The 26,110-nt window shown below is 45.0% G+C and overlaps 1 protein-coding gene and 1 pseudogene across 4 annotated transcripts in view; both read right to left on the reverse strand.

The window, feature by feature from the left end:
- ZFP28 (ZFP28 zinc finger protein) overlaps nt 1-14,823 on the reverse strand; it is a 20,228-nt gene extending 5,405 nt beyond the window's left edge. Inside the window, exons 1-7 of one of the 4 annotated variants that reach the window (XM_066270906.1) lie at nt 14,240-14,286; nt 13,244-13,329; nt 12,906-13,100; nt 5,918-6,044; nt 5,701-5,796; nt 3,802-3,956; nt 2,548-2,659 (exon numbers count right to left, since the gene is read on the reverse strand). In XM_066270906.1, the coding sequence (XP_066127003.1) occupies nt 2,548-2,659; nt 3,802-3,956; nt 5,701-5,796; nt 5,918-6,044; nt 12,906-12,932 (517 nt within the window). In that variant the 5' untranslated portion in view covers nt 12,933-13,100; nt 13,244-13,329; nt 14,240-14,286. Of the gene's footprint in view, nt 1-2,547; nt 2,660-3,801; nt 3,957-5,700; nt 5,797-5,917; nt 6,045-12,905; nt 13,101-13,243; nt 13,330-14,239 lie in introns of all 4 variants that reach the window. The other 3 variants (XM_066270907.1, XM_066270903.1, XM_066270902.1) reach the window with 3 other exon arrangements.
- A 34-nt stretch (nt 14,824-14,857) lies between these two features.
- On the reverse strand, nt 14,858-25,239 carry LOC136330110 (zinc finger protein 28 homolog; annotated as a pseudogene).
- Between the last annotated feature and the right edge of the window lie 871 nt (nt 25,240-26,110).

Consider the following 26,110-nt stretch of genomic DNA (forward strand, 5'->3'; position numbering starts at 1 on the left):
CATGCAAACTCACAAGCCACACAAAATCAAGAAAAAGTGAAATCACCTTCACAAAACAGGACTTACATTCATACTATATAAAGACATCAAAAGGGACCAAAGAGAAATGTGGGTGATGAGTATAAAGACAACAGTAACAGAACATGAACACTAACTGGACTTAAATGCACACATTCTCACCTTACAAGTTTCTGGAAAATAATTATTAAATAAAACTCAATTTTTACTTAACAGCTTGGTAAAAAGCTTTAAGAAAACCAACCAAATACTATTATTGGTGAGGATGTCTACAGATTTCTAATATATTATTCACCAATGCTATAACACTATATCCCTGAAACTTTACAAAATATGTACATTTTCATCATGCAAAGGGATCTACAAACTGGACCATTTTTATTATATGTAAAAACTGGGAGAGACCTACTGCATTTTTCGCTCCAGAATATGCACTTTTTTCCCCAAAGTGGAGGGGGAAATGCCCGTGTGTCTTGTGGAGCAAATGTTCATTTTTTCTTTTTAGCTGCTGCGGGTTCCCAGACAACTAGAAGAGTATTTGAACATTAAAATCTCTTCTCATTTGTTAATAACAATGGGTTAATTCTGCTGTTGAGTTTACATGGTTGACATATTATTGTGGTATATTTTATTAAATATTTTAATACACCATTTGGTTCAGAATATTTTTTTTCTTATTTTCCTGCTTAAAACCCTGGGCACGTCTAATGGTCAGGTGCATCTTATGGAGCGAAAAATACGGTAAATGTTCAATGTCCTCAATAGTTAGTTAAGTGAATTATGGTATATCTATACATTGTAATGCAGCCTTTAAAATAATAAAGAATGATCTAGTCCAGGGATACAATCCCAAAATGTACAGTTTTCACTTACATACAGATAGATCCCTGTTGTATGTTTTTCATACTGACAAATGTGAAGTAACCTAATTAAATACATGCAACATGGACAGCATGTGAAAAACATCTGTATGTGGGACTGCATAGACACTATAATTCTTACTATGTTAAAAATATATGGTTATCATGTGTTGAAAGGGGTCAAAGTTACCTTGTAAACGGTCATCCAGACAGGTGATAGGACTGCCATTTCTCCAAACAGTTATTTTTCAAAGAAATCCCTCTCCCTCCCTTGTACATCAAATGAGGAAGAGACCCTCCTCCACAGACCCCTTCTTGCCGTCCAACCTCCACCCACCTTGTCCGACTACAACAAGGACACAACTGGGGTCCTGTCCTCTGCTTCTGCAACGTCAAATTGGAACTTCTGAAAATTCTACCTTATGCAAGTAACTCACGAGTATGTCTTATCAGAGTCATGGTTTGAGTCACGTGTGCAAATGGCCTCTCTCTACCACCACTGGCCAATGCCAAACAGAGAGGCCAATGTGTAGTTCCCACAGGAATGGACGCACAGTGAAGGGAGTGGGCGGTTGACCATGGAAAAATGAACCTTTCTAAGACAGCCTTTCAAAAGCACATTGGGTCAGAAAAAGGTCACTTAAGGAAGTGGGTGGCTGATACATGTTCGACTGGCCAGGAGCTGGGGGAGCGCTACTGAGTGTGAGTCACCACCCAAGGTGAGGAGGAGGAGGGAAGAAGAGAATAATCTTCCAAGGGCAGATTCTAAATTCTCTCTCCAGCCCAATATGACCTGGCCAAGTTTTCTCCGGGACACCAGTAAGAACTCGGCCTCTCGGAAGGCCTTAGCTACGCTGTGGCGGCCTTCGCAGCCCGGCCTCCCGGCGCTCCCGAGAAGAGGCCTCCCGTCAGCTCTCTCCTCACCAGCCAGGGCTCCTTCCCTTGGTCCGACAAAGAACCCAATCGGGCCTGGAAACACAGCATCCTGCATATTGGAAAAGACGGGTCTGCTCAGGCCCTCGGCCTTCTTGAGAATCAGGTCCTCGACTTTGAGAGAAAAATGTTATCACAGGAAGAAGCAGGAAATAAAGTGAGAAGTACCCGACAGACAGCAGAGAGAGTGCTTCAAGCATAATGACGACACTGACTTTCAACTCTACATACGGCAAACTCTTATCTTAGAAGTCAGGAGGCCCTGTCCAGGTGTCTCAGTGGTGGAGTGTTGGCTCACTGTATGGACATCCCCAGTTTGATTCCTGGTCAGGGCACACAGGAGAAGCACCCATCAGCTTCTCTACCCTTCCCCTTTTCCCTTCTATTTCTCTGCCGCTCCTACGGCCATGGCTCAGTTGGAGCAAGTTGGCCCCAGGTGCTGAGGATGGCTCCATGGCCTCGCTTTAGGCACTAATATAACTTGGTGGCTGAGCAACCGGCCAACAGCCCCAGATGGGCAGAGCATCACCCCCTGGTGGGCACACTGGGTGGATCCCAGTCAGGTGCATGCAGGAGTCTGTCTCTGCCTCTGCACTTCTCACTTAAGAACAAAAAAAAAAAAGAAAAAAAGAAATCAGGAGCAAAAATTCAGCCCAACACTTCAGAAGATCCACCAGACACACACAATCCAAAACTGAGGAAAGATAAATTCAGGCTGGGAGAGGGACAGCCTTACCCACTACTTCCAGATCATGGTTCTCCCATGTCACATTCTTACAGAACCGCCTCCGATCAGGGTCTAACTGCTGGGAGAAGTCGATAGCCATATTCGTGATGGTCACCAAGCCCTGAAATGGCACAAACGCATGTTTTGACCAAACCTACTTATGAACCTGCAATGGCTCTGGTGGGGTAGGCTGTGAATTTTCTAATGCCAACTGAAGGCTTCCCTAATACTCAATATGCATTATTCGGTAAGTCTGCAGGGCTTTCCTCTCATATGAAGTCCTTTATGAAAAAAAAAGGCCAGTTACCTCAGTGGTAGTGTTGGCCCGGCATGTGGAAGTCCCACGTTTCTTTCTCGGTCAGGACACACAGGAAAAGTGCCCATCTGCTTCTCCCCCCTCCCTCCTCTCACTTTTTTCTTTTCCTCCCTCCTGCAGCCATGGCTCGATTAGAGCAAGTTGGCCCCAGATGCTGAGGATGGCTCCATGGCCTTACCTCAGGTGCTAAAATAGCTTGGTTGCCGAGCAATTGACCAAGGCCCCAGATGGGCAGAGCATCGCCCCCTAGTGGGCTTGCCGGGTAGATCCCAGACACAGAGCATGCAGTAGTCTGTCTGTGCCTCCCCTCTTCTCACTAAAAAAATAAAATTTAAAAAAAAAAAAAAAAAAAAGAAGCTGTTGACAGCTTGGCTTGATGTTTCCTCCTATTCTTTACACGTCAAATGTTTGACTCCTTACAAATGAGTTTTCCCTGCTTTTCTTATGTGAATCATGACTGCCTACTCTTTCCAAGGTCTAGTCCAGGGTTCCCAAACTTTTTACACAGGGGGCCAGTTCACTGTCCCTCAGACCGTTGGAGGGCCACCACATACAGTGCTCCTCTCACTGACCACCAGTGAAAGAGGTGCCCTTTCCAGAAGTGCGGCAGGGGACCAGATAAATGGCCTCAGAGGGCTGCATACGGCTCGCAGTTTGGGGATACCTGGTCTAGTCTGTTTGCAGGAGGCCCTGCATTCGCAGGGGAACTCCTGCCACACGAACTGTAGGCATGGTCTCTTTCTCCAAGAGTTTCTTCATGCTGGCCACGGTCTTCCTGCAGCCCGACGTCTGCCCGCTCTGTGCCATGCAAATATGGACGCTATGCCCGGGAATCCTCTCCTCTGCCTCTGCCATGCCCAGCTGCAAATTCTGCAAACCCCACCTTCATGCCAAGTGACCCACAAACATGTCCCCCCACCCCTCCAGGCCCAGTGGGCCTGACTCACCTGCTGCCTCTCAAACAGAGTCTCATAGCCCCAGGGCTGCCCCAGCACAGCGCACTGCAGCCGGCAGCTGGTGAGTCTCTCCAGCAGCCAGGCCTGGGACAACGGGTCTTCATAGGCGTCCGCCTCTGCAGGTGACTTCTTGGTCTCCGGCCAGTCTGAGAGACATCGAGACAGTCAATGTCGCTTTCATTATGTCATTGGTATGGAGAAAGCTTCCCAAGTGTAAGCAGGAGGACCAAAACTCTCAGAAGAGCAGATCATTTTGAAAGCTTCTTCCGGACTCACCCCACCTGACATTTAACCACCAGTGCACATCCTGCTTTTCGCAGAAGACTGAAGAAACAAAGGAAGACCGGAGGAGAGAGCTCCCAAAGACTTCCCTCTGAGATCCCATAAGGCGAATACGGAGAAAGAGGGGGAGAGGCTACCGAAGAAAATGGTATAGAACCCTTATTTAAGCTTATTTAGTATAAGCAAAGCTCACTTTGATTCTTCATTTTATCCAGCAAAAATGTCTTTCGAGCTTGGTCTGCCTCCTTTTTTATTATCATGCTAATAAAAATGTGATTAAGGGAAAATGTTCACGAAAACACCATGCTAAGTTCTCCCGTGCCACATAGTGACTCACATGAGCCATTGTGATTAAAAGTGTGCGCCCTGCCCCCCAGCCGGATGGCTCAGTTGGTTAGACTCTAATCGTTAGAGCATCTTACCAAAGCACAGAGGCTGGCTGCCGGTTCGATCCCTGGTCAGGGCACATACAGGAAAAGATATTCCTGTCTCTCCTTCTCTTCTCTCACCAAAATCAATAAATAACCTATTACAGTAACCTCAACAGCGGTCTGTAATTTGACGCCCTGCCTTAGTTGATTAGCCTGTTGTTACAGAAATAACGCTGTGGAGGAAATCTCTGTATCTCCCAGGGGTATACAGAGCATCGTAATATCTGTGAGAGGATGCCATCAAATCAGAATCAGTCTTCTTTTCTTCCGTGAGCAATCAATCACCCACCTGCACAAGGCCTGTCTGTATCAGGCCGTCCAAGTGAACCCCAAATTAGTCATGGCCGAACCCAAACTCGCCTCCTAACCTACTTCTCATGTTTCTGCTAACAGCTGCGACCTCATCGCCCTGGGCTGAAACTAGAATGAATTTCTTCTTCCTCTTAAGGCTTTGTCTGCATGTATCACATGGGGTAGCAGTTTTACTTCACTTATGTCACGTACAGCCATGTGCTGTCTCCCGAGGAGATGGTGAGTTTTTTAACCCATCTCACCAACCAGTCCCGGGTGGCCACACTCAAGGCTGACACTCAGCAAAAACTGGTTTAAAAAAGTCCCTAAATCAAAGTCATTTACGCAAAAAGAAATAAGATAAGTAAAAAATGACATCAGGGTCAGCCAAAGATTTTTTAAAGAATGGAGATGATGGCCCTGGACAATTGGCTCAGCGGTAGAGCATCGGCCCGGCGTATAGAAGTCCCAGGTTCGATTTCTGATCAGGGCACACAGGAAAAGCGCCCATCTGCTTCTCCTCCCTTCCCCTTCCTCTCTGTCTCTCTCTTCCCCTCCTGCAGCCAAGGCTCCATTGGAGCAGAGTTGGCCCAGATGCTGAGGACAGCTCCATGGCCTCCGCCTCAGGCACTAGAATGGCTCTGGTTGCAAATGAGCAACGCCCCAGATGGGCAGAGCATTGCCCCCTGGTGGGCATGCCTGGTGGATCCTGGTTGGGCGCATGTGGGAGTCCATCTGTCTGCCTCCCCACTTCTCACTAAAAATTAAAATTAAAAAAAAAAGGACTGAATTTGCCCTCCAGGCACAGAGCTTGGGAAGACCCCAAGATGACCCTGCATGTGAGAGGTTGCTGAGATGGGACTGGGCAGTGTCCTCCCCGACTCACCCAGACAATGGCCTCTTATCCGCTTTCTCGTGGCCATAAAGGGTTCTTTCCTTTGTTCCAACGAGGAGATCATGTCGGGCTTCGAGAAACAAAGTCCTGAGCACGTAAGAAGAAACAGGAGGTGGTCACGCTGTGGGTCCGTGATGGACCCGTGCTAAAGGCGTGCCTCTTCCAAGTTAGGGCAGCAGACACGGGGCAGGGCGGGGGACACCCTCACCCAGTGACACCAGGTTCCTGTAGTTCTCCAGCATCACGTCTCTGTACAGGTTCCTCTGCACGCAGGTCAGCTGCTCCCACTCCTCCCGGGAGAAGTCCACAGCCACATCCCCAAACGCCACCAAGCTCTGCAAGGACAACACCACGTTCCTGTTCAAACCACTACACAGGCCCCTCATGACCGGGTGGCTGCTATGGACTAAACTGTGACCGCCACGTTCATATATTCAAGTGCCGACCTCCAGTACCTCCGAAGGTGACTGCATTTGTAGAAAGGGCCTTCACAGAAGTGATCAACAGTTAAATGAAGTCATAAGATTGGGCCCTCATCCAAGCTGACTGGTGTCCTTACAAGAAGAGGAGGAAGCATCAGGAATGAGGGAGCAGAGGGACAGGAGGCAGCAAGACAGGGGCGACATCCACACACAACTTCAGGAGAAACCAAGCCTGCTGCCACTGCGATCTTGAACTTTGAGAAAAGAAATCTCTGCCGTTGAGTTTCCCCCAGTCAGTGGCATTTTGTCACAGAAGCCCTCACAAATCGACAGAGGGATGTAAAAATGACCTGCTCTCCATGTTGAGCAAGAGAATATACATGTAAAGAATAGTATCTGGTGATCTGTGTCATAAACTCCAGGGAAAGGAAAAAAAACAGAGACAGCCCCTGACCTTGGGGACCTGACCAATCTGTGTAAGTAAAAGCACAAGTTTTGACATCAGTTCAAAAACAGTCACTAACGAAGGTGAACTGTTCCACGCACAATCGGTTCCAGAGCATTTTCAACATGGGGACACTTCGAGGGGACTTGGTCCAGCAGCACAAGCGTAGGGAGATAAAACCTGGGCATGATCCTGAAAACACACACGCCACAACTAATCCCCTCCTGGGCCTCCTGGGCTCCCTATTTGTCTCCGTCTTCACTAGATATTGAGTGTTCACTGAAGCAAAACAAACTAAACAAACAACCACCTATGGTTATATAGTATTTGCAGGAAAGAGCCAGGAACGGTGCAGGGAGCTGTGTACAAGAGACGTAGGTACTTCTCTGCTTACCTGAGTGAGCTGGTCTAGAACAAAGGCAGGAGGGATCACAACAGCAATTTTGCAAGGGGAAGTAGGTGGCCGCCGGGCTGAAGACCCACGGTAGGAGTAACAGGCGAGAGCGTTCCTCTGTTATGACCCACACGCCACATCAGCGATTTGCTAAATGCCTTCCAATTTGAAAACCGTGCAAGGCACAGCAGTGGAAATCTTCAAGCAATCAGAACTCTGAATTTTCAATGTGCACGCTAAATAAAACAGGCTAGTCAGAAAAAAAATACTGGAGCGTCGGCCTGGCATGTGGAAGTCCTGGGTTCGATTACCAGCCAGGGAACACAGGAGAAGCACCCATCTGCTTCTACACCCCTCCCCCTCTGTGTCTATCTCTTCCCCTCCCACAGCCAAGGCTCCACTGGAGCAAAGCCCCAGATGGGCAGAGTATCGCCCCTTGGTGGGCATGCTGGGTGGATCCAGGTAGGGCGCATGCAAAAGTCTGCCTCTCCCGCTTCTCACTTCGGAAAAATACAAAAAAAATAAAAAAAAAAGAAATACTGCACAATCTTACTTAAATGTTGGAAATAAAATATAAAAATCGTCCAACTCACAGAAGAGAGGATGAATGTGGCTGAGAGGGCCCGGGAGAGGTAATGGTCATAGAGTACAGGCTTACAGGTACAAAGCAGTAAGTTTTAGAGATTTACGACACAACACAGTGCTTAGAGCTAACAATATAGCATGCTGGACACTTAAAACATGCTAAAAGGGTAGAGCTTATGTTAAATATTCTCACTACCAACAACAGTAATAACGGGTAGGAGAAAGCTATGGGAAGTGATGGGTAAGTTCACGGTGCTGATGGTGGTGACAATTTCAGAGGTGCACACTTATCCTCAAATGCACTAAGTTATTTATACACTTTAAAAATATGCAGCTTTTTATAGGTCAATCGTATCTCAACAAAGTGGTTTAGTAATAACAACAAAAAAACATTTTAATGCACCTACTGAAAATTATGTTCAAAGACGGGCTCAGATGCATGCTATTTCTACGTGATTATAGAAGATGGGTTCTTACAGATTATAGTCTTACAATTCTAACTGTTCCTCAGTTGGCAAGTCTTGCATTTCCTTTTCAGATATTTACTGTTCTTCAAACATTCTTTACCAATGACAATATGCTTTAAAAATCTTTACAGTATCCTGACAGTAACGTTGCTCAGACTTTGTCTCGGGGCTCCTAAATCAAAGAACCTAAGTTCAGACATTTTCTTAGACTTGGAAACACAGTTCTTGTGAATCTGATTTTTTTCTATAACAGCAAAGGGCTCCTCTCTGCCCTCGAACCCCACCCTCACAGCGTGTGTGCGTGCACCCTTCTCATTGTGTCAGACCACACACACAACCAATGCCTTGTGCTTTTTAATATCTTTAACTGTGAATAGTAACAATCATAGCTCACAGCCCTTATGATATTCCAAACACAATTACAGATACTGATATGCAAGGTATTTCATCCCACATCCTCAACAGTTGATACTATTGCTGTGCCCATTTTACAGATGCAGCCACAGAGGAAGCAATGGGCTGGGCTCCAAAACGTTGAGGTAAAGTAATTTTTACATCATAAAATATTCTTCTTCTTTCAATGATTTTTTCTATCTTTCTTAAGAAAAAGGAGGGGAGATAGACAAATTCCTGCATGTGCCTGGATCAGGATCCACCCAGCAACCACCATCTGGGTCCGATGTTCGAATCAACCAAGCTATTCTCAGTGCTTGAGGCCAACGCTTGAACCAATCTAGTCATTGGCTACAGTAGGGGAAGACAGAAAGAGGAGAGGGAGGCAGAGAGAAGCAGATGGTCGCTTCTTTAATGTGCCTTGACCGGGACTTGAACCTGGGATATCCAAATGCCAGGCTGACACTCTATACACTGAGCCAACTGGCCAGAGCTTTTTAATGATTTTCAAGCACTAAAAAAAAGAGAAAGCATTTACAGCTCATGAGCTGTACATACAAAAAGAAGTGGGGGGCCAGATGCATCCCATAGGCAGCTTGCCCATCATGTTCTACATTACATGTCGTTGGGTGAAAATTGTCACATAAGGGGCATGCCTATAAATTTCTACAGCAATCACAATAACATGAGATACAGCTAAAAATTACTGAGTTTTTAGCCCTGGCCAGTTGGCTCAGTGGTAGAGTGTCAGCCTGGTGTGCAGGAGTCCCGGGTTCGATTCCCAGCCAGGGCACACAGGAGTAGCGCCCATCTGCTTCTCCACCCCTCCCCCTCTCCTTCCTCTCTGTTTCTCTCTTCCCCTCCCGCAGCCAAGGCTCCACTGGAGCAAAGTTGGCCCAGGCACTGAGGATGGCTCTGTGGCCTCTGCCTCAGGCACCTGAATGGCTCTAGTTGCAACACAGCGATGCCCCAGATGAGCAGAGCATTGCCCCCTGGTGGGCATGCCAGGTGGATCCCAGTCGGGTGCATGTGGGAGTCTGTCTGACTGCCTCTCCATTTCCAACTTAAGAAAAATCCAAAAAAAAAAAAAAAAAAAAAATCACTGAGTTTTTACCATGTACCAGACACCTTACCTATCATCAACTTAACTCTTATAAGAACCAGGAAGTGGATACTGCTGCTGCCCTTATTTTCACAGATGAAGAGATGCAGTCACTGAAGCTGCCTTAAGGTTATACAGTGGTTACAGGCTGGAGATAGTATCCAAACTCGAGCAGCCCAGCTCCACGGTCCACACCTGTGACCAGCTTGTGACTTGCCTCTATTAAAAGTTTCCTCTGTGCCCTGGCTGGTTGGCTCAGTGGTAGAACATCAGCCTGGAGTGTGGAAGTCCCGGGTTTGATTCCTGGACAGGGCACACAGGAGAAACGCCCATCTGCTTCTCCACCCTTCCCCCTCTCCTTTCTCTCTATCTCTCTCTTCCCCTCCCACAGCCAAGGCTCCACTGGAGCAAAGCTGGCCCGGGAAATGAAAATGGCTTCATGGCCTCCACCTTAGGCGCTAGAATGGTTCTGGTTGCAGCGGAGCAACAGCCCAGATGGGCAAAGCATTGCCCCCTGGTGGGCATGCTGGGTAAATCCCGGTCAGGCGCATGCGGGAGTCTGTCTGACTGCCTCCCCACTTCTATTAACTTCAGAAAAAAAAATATATAAAAAAGTCATCTCATAGTAAACACTCCCTAACTTAGTCCCATGGGTAGAAGTCAAGAGCTCCTTCCAGCCCATCTCACAGAGCCAGGCCAAGCACTTGCAGTCCAGAGCCTGTTTGCTTGTACCTTATCCACCACAGGCTGTGGATTACTAGCAATAAGGGGATGGGGCTCAGCCATCTGTTTCTCCCAGGGCCGGCACAAAGTGGGCACCAAACAAACCAGACACAGCACAAAGAGCGGTCCTGTTTTGCATCAACGAGTACCTTTCTGCTTCCTCAGAGTTCTTCGAACAAAGGGGCACAGGGTGGGGACTGAGTCACTTGGCCCATAAAGAAGGAAGCAGAGAGAAAGGGGTCCACACAGCCCATCACTCACCAGAATGGGAGGAGATGGGAACCCGCTCCTAGAACAGGTCTCAAACTGAAAACGTTTAGTACCCTCATGTTCACTGCAGCGTTATTTAGGATAGCCCAAATATGGAAGAAACCCAAGTGACCATCAAGAGGTGAGCAGGGCCCTGGCTAGGTAGCTCAGTTGGTTAGAACGTCATTCCAATAAATTAAGGTTATAGAAGTTTGATCCCTAGCCAGGGCACATATAGGAACCAACCAATGAGTGCATAAATAAGTGGAACAAGGTGATATTTCTCTCTCCTTTTCTCTCTCTAAAAATCAATAGAATAAACAAGTGAATTAAAGAGCTGTGGTATATATATTATAAATAAGGTGACCAATCATCCTCTTTTAGGGAGGAAGGTCCTTCTTTTGTAAGTTCCATCCTCTCTCGAAAAGTGTCCTACACGTCCTCCTTTTGGATATTGGAAGTCTCATCTGTAAATGTCCGTATTCAATTGATGTGGAATTGATCCATTGCATGTGATGTGACGTATTTGTATCTAAATGAGTACTTTGTTCTTATAATTATTATTAAAAATTAATAGGCATGTAAGCATAATGACAATGTAAAATATTATAACTGTTTTTATTAAGTATTGATCCTATTAACTATAGGATCATGTATTATTGTTCCAATGAATAAAATGTTTCTTTTCTTTATGATATTGTTTACTTCAATTTATTTTTGTCCTCCTTTTCATTGTAGAAAAACATTGGTCACCTTACTATAAACAATAAAGTATTACTTGGCCACAGAAAAGAATGAATGAAATCTTGCCGTTTGCGACAACACATATGGACCTGGAGGGTACTATGCTAAGTTAAATAAGTCAGAATGAGAATGACAAATACCATACGATTTCACTTATAAGTGGAATCTAAAGAAAACACCCGAACAAACAGAAACAGACTCCTACACACAGAGATCACATTGATGATTGCCAGATGGGAAGAGGAAATTGGGGAATGGGTAAAAAAGGTGAAGGCATTGCTAAGTACACATCGGTAGTTACTAAACAGTCATGGGGATGTAAAATACAGCATAGGAAATATAGTCAAAACTACTGTAACAACTGTCAACAGAAAACAACCTCCAAACCTGTAAGAATTTCTCGTGCATTTCTCTGAGCCAAACTGTCGACAATCGCCGGGAAGCAGAGCCTCACGGACTGAGAAAGTGCTCCGGAAAATGGTGGCTTCCCCACTTATTTTCGGGAGGGGGCTTGCATGAAATTGATTGGTGATAGATCAGGGAGGCAGGAGAAGGCAAAGTGGGGAAATCTCTGGGATTGGGAAAAAGCAAGTGGCTATGCAGAAATTTCTTTGACAGACAGGAATGAGAAGTTAACAGTGAATGGTTCACATCACAATAACAATGAGGGGGTCTATTGGCTTCTGCTCCGGTGGGATGTCTGACCCCTTACATTCCAAAAGCAGGTATCAGATACATTATCATAGATGCAAAAGTATCATAGATCAAGCCCTGGCCGGTTGGCTCAGCGGTAGAGCGTCGGCCTAGCGTGCGGAGGACCCGGGTTCGATTCCCCGCCAGGGCACACAGGAGAAGCGCCCATTTGCTTCTCCACCCCTCCGCCGCACTTTCCCTCTCTGTCTCTCTCTTCCCCTCCCGCAGCCAAGGCTCCATTGGAGCAAAAAGATGGCCCGGGCGCTGGGGATGGCTCTGTGGCCTCTGCCCCAGGTGCTAGAGTGGCTCTGGTCGCAGCATGGCGATGCCCAGGATGGGCAGAGCATCACCCCCTGGTGGGCAGAGCTTCGCCCCTGGTGGGCGTGCCGGGTGGATCCCGGTCGGGCGCATGCGGGAGTCTGTCTGACTGTCTCTCCCTGTTTCCAGCTTCAGAAAAATGAAAAAAAAAAAAAAAAGGTATCATAGATCATACACAGCAGACAGGCTTGAGTAAAAGCAAGCATTGACCTTTGTTTAGAGAAAGTTCTTCCCTAGCACATGACTACCCACCATGAACTGCTTTTAGTTAGAAAAGTTTGATTTAGACCGAGGGTAGTCAACCTTTTTATACCTACGGCCCACTTTTGTATCTCTGTTAGTAGTAAAATTTTCTAACCGCCCACTGGTTCCACAGTAATGGTGATTTATAAAGTAGGGAAGTAACTTTACTTTATAAAATTTATAAAGCAGAGTTACAGTAAGTTAAAGCATATAATAATAATTACTTACCAAGTACTTTATGTCCGATTTTCGCTGTTTGGCAGAATAAATCTTTATAAAACAACTTACTATAATTAAATCTATCTTTTTATTTATGCTTTGATTGCTTTGCTACCACCTATCATGAAAGCTGGAACGCCTACTAGTGGGTGGTAGGGACCAGGTTGACTACCACTGATTTAGACCATCCTCTGTTTACCGTTGTTCCCCAAGTTTGCAAGGCCATGGTGTTGAGTTTCCCTGAGCTTGTCAGGTTCAGTTCGTGGACACATCTTGATTTATTAAAAAAATTTTTTTTCGTTCCACACAGCTATGCATGGTGCTAGGCGATACTTGAAATATTGGGGGGATGACTTCGTGAGTTATGTCAATGTCTAACCACTATGCGACACACCTGAAAGTAATATGATAGGTTAACTGTAATTGAATCATAAAATTAAAAAAATAACCTGAAACATTTTAAAAGAAAATAAACATGACCCAACCCTGAAAATGCAAGGCTGCATTTCAGAGAGGAGACAGGAAATGTTAACTCACCTGGGACGTGTGAGGTTCATTTCCCATCCCTACTGCCTCCTGCTTCTGCTTCCTGCACAGATGGGCGGTGTCCCCGGTGGGCAGAGCTGGGGATGGGGAAAAGGAAGTAGGGACCAGGTCTACACTACATCCTGAGTCACCTTTCTGCTGAGTCTTCCATCCACCTTGGTCAGAAACGGTTTCTGGCCGGGGCGGGGCAGTTCAGTTGGTTAGAGCATCATCCCAATATACCAAGGGGCTAGGGGGGACATAAAAAATCAATCAATGCCCTGACCAGATGGTGGTGCAGTGGATAGAGCTTGGGACTGGGACACAGAGGTCCCAGGTTCCAGGCCCCCAAGGTTGACGACTTGAGCGAGGGCTCACCAGCTTGAATGTGAGATCATGGGCATGACCCCATGGTCGCTGACTTGAGCCCAAGGGTCGCTGGCTTGAAGCCCAAGGTTGATTGCTAAAGCAAGGGGTCACTCGCTCTGCTGTAGCCGCCGCCGCTGGTCAAGGCACATATGAGAAAGCAATCAATGAACTAAGGAGCTGCAACAAAGAATTGATGCGTCTCATATCTCTCCCTTCCTGTCTGTCCTTTCATCTGTCACACTCACACATACACATACACACACACACAAAGTCAACCAATGAATGCATAAATAAGTGCAACAAATCGACGTTTCTCTGCCTTCTCTCGCTCTCCAATCAGTAACTATTTAAACTCTTTAAGTTTTGGTGTTTTTTTTTAAATGTTCCGCCGGTAGAGCCCCCAATCCTCGGGCAGCAGCTGGATGAGGCCAGCTGGTGGCCTTTAGTCCGCCTGGGGCGGCCAAGCGGAGGGAAATGGGGGTGTCCGAGAGGGGGACTCTGGACCAGTCCGGGTCCCTCCCGGCCCCGTCGCGTGATGCTCGGACTCTCGTTCCACGTGCAGAGCTTGGGGTCCCCCCACCCTGAGGGGATGAAGGTGTCCCCGAACCCCGGCCCTCCGTCAGGCCACCTGTCACTCACCCGCACCTCTGTTTTTGGCCGCTGGGGTCACCGTCCGTCGCTGGCCCTGGCCGGTGAGCCCATTCCCTGAGCGCGGCCTTCCCCGGCCCCGGCGGCCCTGAACGGCGGGGGTCGTCCCTGTCCGGCCTCGGTTTGGCCCGGGCTTGGTACGGGGGGCGCCTCGCCGCGCCGTGCACCCCAGTTCGCGGGCTCCCGCGCTCCTGGCCGCCCTCGCGGCCCCCGGCATGTCCCCGCGGGAGCACGCGCCCTCCCCGCCCCCAACAACACGGGTCCCCAACCCCGTTCGGACGCCGGGCGACAAGCCCCCCGCCGCGCAGGGCGCCCGAGAGCCGGCAACGCGCCGCCGGAAGTGGGCGTGTCCTTCGCCGCAGGCATCCTCTGGGAAACGTAGTCCTACAGTCTTAGCGAAGGCGTCCGGCGGAGTGAGGCCGGCGACGGGCAGGGCCGCTTTGGGTTCACGCTGCGTCTGTGAGCGACACATGCGGGGAGCCATACACAAGCGACGCAGGGTAGGGGGGCCGGCCGATCCCGGCCTGACCGGGGAGCACAGGCCACCACGAGCGATAGAACAGCCAGCTAGAACCCATGGGCTTCTGGGAGTCGGCGCCAGGGTTGGAGCTAGGATGGGGCGTGGCTAATGGCAGGGTCGTAGCTAAAGACAGGGGCGGGGCTAGTGGTAGGGCGGGGCTAGTGGCAGGGGGCGGGGCCGTAGGGACATAGAACGGGTGGCTGGGCTGGGCAGGTAGGGTAGTCCTCAGGTGGGTCTACCCTTGGAAGAGAGGAAAAGTCAGGCCCCCTACCCCTCCTCCCTGAGGATGAAACAAGAAGAATGCCAGGAAGAGGAGCCTGCAAGGACAACTGAGGCAGCTAGTCATAGATTAACTACTTCTTATAGTTCTCTGAAAGGGTGCCTGGAGCCACTTGCTACACAGAGCAAAAAAGATAGAACTTATTTGAAAACCCCTTCCCCTTTTCTGTTCTTAAAAGCCTTCAAGAGACACTATTTACATGCCTTAAAAATTCCAACACTAATCCTCTGAACCCACCTAAACTCACCCTGGAGTCATGAGAGTGACATATACCTCTAGACAAAGGGATCATGAGCCCTCTGCACCCACCTTGCATGAAAACCTGTATTCTGTAGAAGGTATATCACCTGTAAGGAAATCAACTTTGGAGAGCATGTGTCTTTGGAGCTACTAGCTCCGTGTGCTCTGCTGGCTTTTAATAAATTTCTTTTCCTCTAATAAAGTTATCTGAGTGTCTATCCTCCATTGGGTCGCTTCCTGCAACAGTTTGGGTGTCAACGTCCACAGACTGGCGGACAGTAATACTGGGCCATGCCAAGGCTGGGAGCGTGACTCTGATGGGATGTGTGTGTGTGTGTGTGTGTGTGAGCCTTTGTGTGCCCGAAGCGCACCTTTGACCCTGCGTGGGTCTCTTCTCCCCTCATCCTCCAGCTTCCCCACAGCCACACCCATCCTCCGAAGGCAGTGGTCCTGTAACTTGCAGACTTGGGTCCGAGCACTCTTTTATTTTATTTTTTTAATAATAATGTAGAATTACTTTCATCTAATGTTACTGTATGGGCAGTAGCCACGGTCACCATCACAGCCACCTGGCCCATGCAGGTTCCCATTTGATTCGGACAGACGTAATGAAACAACAGAGACAAGTACTGGTGGGCCATTAGCTTTAATCCTAGCTTGCACCCGTTGGGCAAGAAATACACACAAGTCCTGGCCGGTTGGCTCAGTGGTAGAGCATCAGCCTGGCGTGCAGGAGTCCCAGGTTCGATTCTCGGCCAGGGCACACAGGAGAAGTGCCCGTCTGCTTCTCCACTCCTCCCCCTCTCCTTCTTCTCTGTCTCTCTCTTCCCCTCCCGCAGCCAAGGCTCCATTGGAGCAAAGTAGGCCCTGGCGCTGAGGATGGCTTCATGGCCTCTGCCTCAGGCACTAGAATGGCTCTGGTTGCAACAGAACGATGCCCCAAATGGGCAGAGCATCGCCCCCTGGTGGGCGTGCCAGGTGGATCCCGGTCGGGCGCATGTAGGAGTCTGTCTGACTGCCTCCCCATTTCCAACTTCAGAAAAATACAAAAAAAAAAAAAAAGAAATACACACAGTGGGAAAACACTTCCCTTTCCATTCAGGGCTCTCAAAGCCACTGACTTATCCGAGTTTCCTAGAATCAAAGGTTTCTACTTCACCAGCTTTATTCACCTCTGTTCCCTATCTCCTTCTCTCTGCACAAACTCTACACAACTGGCTTCTTTTTCAGCACTATGCCATCTTGGCTGCTTCTCCTCTCTTCCACATGGTCTTTCTCTGCTCTCCTCCAGCATGGGCTCCTCTGCCCCATTTTACAGTGTAGAAATCAAAAGCTTTAATCCAATATACAAACAAGGAAGTCTCTGATACAAAGTCACTTATCTGAGGTATAATGGGGGATTCCTCATGGGAGTGTACCACCCCATGTCATGCAACAGTCAAGGGTGTGGGGAAAAGCTTAGTTTTGAAAAGATCTTAGTATTAAAAGGGTGAGAAAGGCTTAGTCTTAAAACTAAGCCTCAGGCTATAATGACCCTGCCTGCTTACAGCCTGTCCCCCCACACACATACCCAATGCAAACTATAAGGGAGCAAACATATATACCATATTAACAAACTTATTTGACCAACAGTTACCCATAATGCTAAAATTTTTTTAAAAATTGTAAAGTAACATAGTATCATTTCACTTTTATAGAAATAATAGCTCTGGATACAAATACGTTGACCAAAATGTCACTAGTGGTTGGATTATGAATTTTATATTTCTTTGCAACTCTCCATATTACCTGGATTTAAAAAAGCAATAACATTCATGTGCCCCAAACTTTTTCCATCCTGGTGGCTCCTTTGTGTCATTCATAGATCATCTGCTCAGAGGGCTACCCAGGCTCCCAGGTATAAATACCAACCGCTTGTGACCTTTTAAAGTCCCCTGCATAATCTGGAGTTAGCTGATGTTTTATTAAGGTAACCAACTTTTTTTTACAATAAAAAGGACAAAAATAAATTGAAGAAAACAATATTGTAAATAAAAGAAACATTTTATTCATTGCAACAATAATACACTATAACATGATCAATGAATAATAACATTTGTAATATTTTATATTGTCATTATGCTTACATGCTTATTAATTTTTAATAATAATTGTAAGAAAAAATACTCATTGAGATACAAATATTAATATTTCACATCACATGAAATGGATCAACTCTGCATCGATCAAATACGAATATTTACAGATTAGTCTTCCAATATCAAAAAGGAAGACATGTAAGAGAATACTTTTTGAGGGAGGATGGAACTTACAAAAGAAGGACTGTCCTCCCTAAAGAAGGATGATTGGTCACCTTAGTTTTTTTTTTAACTTTTTTTATTTTATTTTTTACAGAGACAGAGAGAGTCAGAGAGAGGGATAGATAGGGACAGACAGACGGGAAGGGAGAGAGATGAGAAGCATCAATTATCAGTTTTTTGTTGCAACACCTTAGTTGTTCATTGATTGCTTTCTCATATGTGCCTTGACCATGGGCTATAGTAGACCGAGTAACCCCTTGCTCTAGCCAGTGACCTTGGGCCCAAGCTGGTGAGCTTTGCTCAAACCAGATGAGCCTGTACTCAAGCTGGCGACCTCGCAGTCTCAAACCTGGGTCTTCAATATTTCAGTCCGACGCTCTATCCACTGCACCACTGCCTGGTCAGGCAGTCACCTTAGTTTTATTCATTTACAAGAATATGTCATGTTATAAAATACCGTACCTTACTCCCGCGAGTTCATAGAGAAACCAAGTCCAAATGAATTTTTAGGAGGAGATTTATTAAGCTGGCTGCATATGACTAACACGGGGTATAGCTGACCCAAATCATGCAATGTCAAATATATCTCTGAGGCTAGTTATATACCCTTGACCACATACTGGTTGGGGGGAGCATGACAGCATGACACAATCATTAACAAACTTGTAACATTTGTCTAGGGGATCTATAAAAAACATTAAAACTTTCAAGGTAATACAATAGTAATGTCGCTTTTCACATCAAAGACATTTATAAACTTTTTAGTGTCTATCTCCCCTCCTTTGCCAGAGGTATATGTTAATCTCAAGATTTCAGGAAGGGAGGGAGAGTTAAAATCAGTGTAGGGTAATATGTAAATTTTGTCTCTTATTGAAAGGGAAAGGTAGTTCTTCAAATAACCTTAATCCTTTCAGAGAGCTAAAACTTAATGACCCAGTCATCCTTGTAAGTCAGGAAACTTCCATATCCTTCTCCCTTCATTTTCCAAAGAAAGAACAGGACAGAAAGCCTGACTTTTCCTCTAAAATGGCATTGCCAATACTAAGTTTTACAGTTCTTTGACACCTTACCACAGTCATAGGAGTGCAACGGTGGGAAATATGGTAGTGAAAGTCACTTTTATAAACAAAAAGTGAAAAAAAATCCTCCAATCATCTCCATAAAGGAAGAGTATTTGATAAAATCCAATACACATCTGTAATTTAAGGGAAAAAATCTTACTAAACTGAGAATAGTTAACTTCCTTATTGTTGGGCAGATAAAATGTATTATGCTCACTTTGTTAAAGATGACGCCGCCCACGTGGAGGCCGTTGCCCAGATGATATTAATGTTTGTCTCTGTGGGCTAAAGGCAGGTTGAATTGTTGTACCCTGAGGCTTGGTTTTGGGATTAAGCCTTTCCTACCCTTTTTGATGTGGGGTGGTACAATCCAATCAGGCCTCAGAGAAGTGACTTTGTATTAGAGACTTCCCTATTATGTATATTGGATTAAGGGTTTGGATTTCTACACTATAAAATAGGAACGGAGCGGGAGTTTGTCGCTTGGTTCCTGAGGTTAGCATGAGAGAGCAGAGAGAGTAGAGCCAGCAGCAGGAGGAGGCCATGTGGAGGAGGCCAGGAGAAGCAGCCAAGATGGTGGAGTGCTGAGTGAGATGCCAGTTTGTGTAGAGTTTGTATCTGGGATAAGGAAAGGAGATGGGGAACAGAGGTGAATAAGTCTGGTGAGCTAGAAACCTTTGATTCTAGGAAACTCGGATAAATCAGTAGCTTTGTGAGCACTGAATGTGACTGGGTTTTGGAGCCCAGTGTGTATTTTTACTTGCCCGCCGGGTGCAAGCTAGATTAAAGACTATGGCCCACCAGTTTTTGGCTCCATGGTTTCTTTACCGACTGTCCGAATCCAATGCGAACCTGCATGGACCAGAAGGCTGCTGTGATAGTGGCTCTGGCCCTGCCTCCTGGCTTTACACTTATCTGAATAAAAATTTAGAATGTAATTGTTCTAAATCTCAAATATTTCCATTCAACTCTGCTTTTTTTCCGGTTCAGGGTGGGAAAAAAAGGTTGCCAAACATAGTTCTGTGAATGGAAATGAATATAATAAACTTTGTCTTTTACTATAAAGAATATTTACTCATCACTTACCATAAACGTAAAAAGTTAGGGGGAAGTCTCAACTGAAGAGTTTAACTCTTTCTTGGGTTACATTTTTATGAACCTATCTGAAAGGTAGTAGTGATTAATCTGACTTCATCAAAATGAACTACTCAGAATGTGAAAAAAAAATTGTTTTTCTTTTTTTTTTTAAATCAATGAAACCATAATATTCATTGGCTAAATGGGTAATTGTTTAACCTTCATCCATAACTATCTCAGGCAATGAAGACTTAGTGGGTATGTGTTGGTCAAATAAGTTTGTAAACATGATATATATGTTTGCTCGCTTGTGACTTATAATGGGTGTGGGGGACAGGCTATAAGCAGGCCAGGTTGTTGTAGCCTGAGGTTTGGTTTTGGGACTAAGCTTTCCCCACATCCTTGACTGATTGTATGATCTGGGTGGTGCACTCTCATGAGGAATCCAATTATGCCTTGGGTAAGTGACTTTGTATCGGAGACTTCCTTGTTTGTATATTGGATTAAGGGATTTTGGTTTTCTACACTATAAAGTGGGACAGACCAGGAGCTTGGACACACAGTTCCTGCTATCACAATTGCAGGGGCTCCCCTGATCCCTTGCCCTTCATGGGAAGAGCTGGTTTTCTGCTTTTCCCTTGTCTTCTTTTGTGGTTTGCCTGTCTTGGTGAGACACCAATAAATAGGATGGCCCCCCATCCTCTGACTCCGCCATTTCTTTATCGTCTGCCCAAATCCAATGGGAACCTGCATGTGAATGGCCACGATGGCGGCTCCTGGCCTTATAGTATGGTTTCTGTAAGGCCAGTAGCATGGCCACCATCACAACCGCCTGGCCAGTGCAGGTTCGCATTTGATTCGAACAGATGGTAATGAAACAACAGAGCCAAAAACTGGTGGGCCATTACCTTTAGTCTTAGCTTGCACCCGGAAGGCAAGTAAAAACACACACTGGGCTCCAAAACCCACTCATTCAGTGCTCACAAAGCCACTGACTTATCTGAGTTTCCTAGAATCAAAGGTTTCTAGCTCACTAGCTTTATTCATCTCTGTTCCTCATCTCCTTCTCTCTACACAAACTCTGCACAAACTGGCTTCTCCTTCAGCATTCCTCCATCTTTGCTGCTTCTCCTCTCCTCCATGTGGCCTTACTCTGCTCTCCTCCTAGAACATAATCACTCTCCAGAACAACGTGATCTCTCTTCCTTTTAAAACCTTTTGGTGTAAAAATAAATAAATAAATAAATAAATAAATAAATAAAACCTTTTGGTGTGAAAGCCCTCACCCAACACACATTTATATAATCACGCCCATCCCAAGCAAGAAGGGCAACTAATATCATCACCTGGGTGACGGGCTTCCACATGGGCAGCACCATCTTTAACAAAGTGAGCATAATATATTTTATCTTCCCAACAGTTTCTTAAAGTTTGTTGGGGTTTAGAGTTATAAAATCCCCAAATTCTCTCACAAATCCTGAATTCCAATAATCACAATGCAATCTGTTCCTAATTAATGTCCAACATTTTATTTAAGAACCCTATCAAAACTGTGAATTTAAATGCACAAACTGGCTTCTCCTTCAGCCAGTTTGGCACCTGGTATTTAGCAATCACAGATACAGTGTTACAAGGGAAAGTCAACTATATAACAAAAATGGTTGGTATTGTAGTTCACTCCTTAAAGCAAAATTTAAAGATATGAATCACTTTTTATCTTGCATTATGTTACCCAATTCTGTTATGAACAGGCATCCTATACACTCCTTGGACGGCCCCATCTTATCCTCTTTCTACTGGTTTAAGGTGACAGCAATCTATACCACAGCTAATTGTTGCTATCAATGAATGCTTTCCTGGCAAAATATAAGATTAGAAGCCTAACATCCTTGGCTTTATTTTGCCCACTAATCAAGCTTTAATAAAATCCAGACTCTCTGGAGATCTTTTGAATAAAACCCACTCAAATACTCAATCAATTGGTTAGACTTTTTGATTGACAAAAAAATAACAATCTAATTTTAAAAGGAAAACAAATTACTGGTGGAATACAATCTGCAAAGAACATGTATCAGGCCAGCACTAGCAATGACCCTGATGCATACAATGTTATAGGTTGTCTGCAGCTCTGGATAAGACTAGAACCAATGAATTAGAATTTGCTATAAATGATATAAGATGCTACTTGTTCCAGGCTAAATAGATAAATCAATATTACTAATATTTAAAAGTAAATATAAAGCTTGAATAGTCTAGCCCTATTTAAATTCATGTCGGTTCATAGATTCTTTTTTTTTTTTTAATTAATTTATTTTTTTCTGTATTTTTCTGAAGCCGGAAACGGGGAGAGACAGTCAGACAGACTCCCGCATGCGCCTGACCGGGATCCACCCGACATGCCCACCAGGGGGCGACGCTCTGCCCACCAGGGGGCGATGCTCTGCCCCTCCGGGGCATAGCTCTGTTGCATCCAGAGCCACTCTAGCGCCTGGGGCAGAGGCCGAGGAGCCATCCCCAGTGCCCGGGCCATCTTTGCTTCAGTGGAGCCTTGGCTGCAGGAGGGGAAGAGAGAGACAGAGAGGAAGGAGAGGGGGAGAGGTGGAAAAGCAGATGGGTGTTTCTCCTGTGTGCCCTGGCCGGGAATCGAACCCGGAACTTCTGCACGCCAGGCCGACGCTCTACTACTGAGCAAACCGGCCAGGGCCTAGATTCTTTTTTTTTTAATGTACTGATTTATTCTAGAGAGAGAGGGAAATAGAGAGAGAAGCATTCGTTTGTTGTTCCATTTAGTTGTTCATTCATTGGTTGCTTCCTGTATGTGTCCTGACCCAGGATCAAAGTCTCAGCCTTGACATTTTGGGATGATGCTCTAACCGACTGAGCTAACTGACCAGGGCCCATAGATTAATTCTTAATTTTCAAGAAACCAATAAGTAAGCTGTTGTAGAGTATAGAAAAACAATATTTGAAATATTTCAATTTTGTCATAAGGCCAATTCAACTGTAATGTCATCCCCAAAAGAAAATGAAATTATAGATGAATTTACTCATGGTTATAGAGAGAAGGGAAATTATTTTCCTCTATTGAAAAAGAAAAGAAACTGAATAAATGGAGATCTACACAGGATTTTAGATGGAAGTTTCAATATTGTACAGATGCCTGTACATTCACTCAATTGCAGTCACAGTCCTTGAAGGATATTTTTTACATTGATCGGTTTCTGAAATTCATGTAGAATGGTAACTGGGTACGCATCTGGAGTTTTTGTATAAAGATCACTTACCCATGAATTTAGTCTGTTGCAAAGTGATATTTTTGATATGTCAACTTGGAGGAATGGATTCAGAGAAAGGATTATTTAAATGGTATCTGACAATCAGTTCTCCAACAGGAAATAAAGTAAAATCTGCATTTTATCCCCTACAGCAGTGGTCCCCAACCTTTTTTGGGCCATGGACCGGTTTAATGTCAGAAAATATTTTCACGGACTGGCCTTTAGGGTGGGAAGGATAAATGTATCACGTGACCGAGACAAGTGTCAAGAGTGAGTCTTAGACGGATGTAACAGAGGGAATCTGGTCCTTTAAAAAAAAAAAACATCATTCAGACTTACATATAAATAAAACAGAAATAATGTAAGTTATTTATTCTTTCTCTGTGGACCAGTACCTGGCTAAATGTTTTCCTATATTTCTCACATGTGTATGGTTTTTCTCCAAAATGAACTCTCTGATAAACAGTAAGTGACTAACAATGGCTGAAGGCTTTGCCACATGCCCTACACTCGTTAGGTTTCTCACCAGTGTGACATCTTTGATGACAAATAAGGAATGATTTTGTCCTAAATTACTTCTCACATTCAGCATGCTTATAGGGCCTGTGGCTGGTATATAGTCTCTGAGGCTGAGCAGAGGATGAACTATCACTAAAAGCTTTATTGCATTCAGTACATTTATAGAGCTTCTCTCCAGTATAAATTCCCTGATGCTGAGTGAGGCTGGTAGTCTGGACGAAGGCTTTCCCACATTCCTTACACTCATAGGGTTTCTCTGCTGTATGAGTTCTATAACGTTGTGCAAGGTGGTCGAAAACTTTTCCACATTCCCTACACTCATAAGGCTTCTCTCCAGTATGAATTCTCTGATGTTGAGTGAGGCGGGTTGCCATGAACCAGTGCAGCTAGTAATTCCAGGTCTTGAGAGAGAATGATGTGAAATTAAGAAAGGAAGATGGGATCGGGAGGCCTCTGCACTGCTAATGGCAGGAACTGAGCGAGAGCCCCTGATCTGCTTTATTTTATAGTGTAGAAAATGAAAGCCTTTAAGCCAATATACACATAAGGAAGTCTCTGATGCAAAGCCACTTATCTGAGGAATAAATGGAATTTCTCATAAGAGAGCACCCCCCCATCATGCAACAGTCTAGGGTATGGGGAAAAGCTTAGTTTTGAGAAGATCTTAGTATTAGAAGGATGTTGAAAAGATCTTAGTATTAAAAAAGGTGGGAAAGGCTTAGTCTTAAAACTAAACCTTAGGCTATAAGGACTTTGCCAGCTTACAGCCTGTCTCCCACAGCAGGTAGTCTGGCTGACAGCTTTCCCACATTCCTTACACTCATAGGGTTTTTCACCAGTATGAATCCTCAAATGGCTAGCCAGGTGTATACTCTGCCTACAACCTCTCTTGCACTCCTTACATTCATATGGTTTCTCTCTAGAATGGACTCTTTGATGCTGAGTGAGTGAGGCATGATGGCTAAAGGCTTTCTATCACAGACATCACATTCATAAAGTTTCTCTCCTGTGTGAATTCTCTGATGTACAATAAGAAATGAGCAGTAGCTGAAGGTTTTCCCACACACATTACATTTGTAGGGTGTCTCCAGTGTGAATTCTCCTGTGTTGATTAAGTCCTATGTGGTCACTGAAGGCTTTTCCACAGTGGACACACTCAAAGGGTTTCTCTCCAGTGTGGTAGTACCTCCAGTGATGAATAAGAGTTGTGTTCTGCCTGAAGGTTTTCCCACATTCAGCACATTCATAGGGTCTTTTGCCAGTGTGACATCTTTGAAGTTGGGCAAAGGATAAGCCATCGCTGAAGGCCTTGCCACATTCCTTACATGCATAGGGCTTCTCCCCGGTATGGGTTCTCTAATACTGAGCAAGGTGTGCAGGCTGGCTGAAGGCTTGTCTACGTTCCTTATATTCACATGGTTTTTCTCCAATATGAATTCTTTGAGTTGAATAAGGTGTACATTTTGGCTAAAGGCTTTCCTACATTCTTTACCCTCAAAGAGTTTCTCTCCCTGATGTACTCAGTGATGTTGAGCAAGGTGTTGACTCTGGTGGGATGCTTTCCCACATTCCTTACATTTATAGGGCTTTTTCATTGGTATAAATTCTCTGATGGAGAGTAAGGGATGACTTACTCTCCTTCTAGGGGAAGGATTTTTCACATTCATTACATTTGAAAAGTGTCTTTCCTCTATAGGTTCTCTTGTGTTTTCTTACCATGGAATTTTTGGAAAAGCTTTTATTATCAGACTTGTGATTATAAACATTCTCTCCTACATCATCTACATGACCAATTTCCCAGCTTTGAATTATTTCTGATCATTTGTAAGGGTTTCTTTACAAGCCCAGGTTTCTTGACTGAGAAGTGACTCTGGATTTACCATCTGCTTCTCAAGAAAACCTTTGCCTTTCCAATTTTCTCCAAAAATGAAACACTCAAGTCCATAGCTGTAATGCTCTCCACTGACACGTCATCACACATGAATGTCTTTAGAGATCATTATGTGTCTCATACCTAGATTCCCAATCTGCAAGACATCAAAAAAGCAAACATTTCCTTTCATGGACTAAATCAAAGGAAATAGTTACTGTGGAAAAGGTGATTCAAAAATAATGAATCTCACAAAATGTATTATTAGAAGCATGTCAACTGAAAAATATACAAGAAGGTCACAGACACTGAAAGATCACAGAGTTAACATGAAATAGATGATTAAGAATATTAAACATAGGGTAGTGGAGTAGTCTGCAAGGAAAATAACATCTTGAATGATTTTTTTTTATTTATTTATTCATTTTTATTAGAGAGAGAGGGGAGAGAGAGAGAGGGAGAGATAGAGAGAGAACAGGGGGAGGAGCAGGAAGCATCAACTCCCATATGTGCCTTGACCAGGCAAGCCCAGGGTTTTGAACCGGCGACCTCAGCGTTCCAGGTCGACACTTTATCCACTGCGCCACCACAGGTCAGGCGAAAATAACATCTTGTATCTTTATTAACAACAGACTGTAATCCAAGTTACCTTCTGTTTTCTTCTAATTTATTTGTATAACAGCTTAAATATTTTAAAATATAAATATCATTTCAGCAATA

Source organism: Saccopteryx bilineata, chromosome 3 (assembly GCF_036850765.1).
Source record: "Saccopteryx bilineata isolate mSacBil1 chromosome 3, mSacBil1_pri_phased_curated, whole genome shotgun sequence".
Taxonomy (NCBI): domain Eukaryota; kingdom Metazoa; phylum Chordata; class Mammalia; order Chiroptera; family Emballonuridae; genus Saccopteryx; species Saccopteryx bilineata.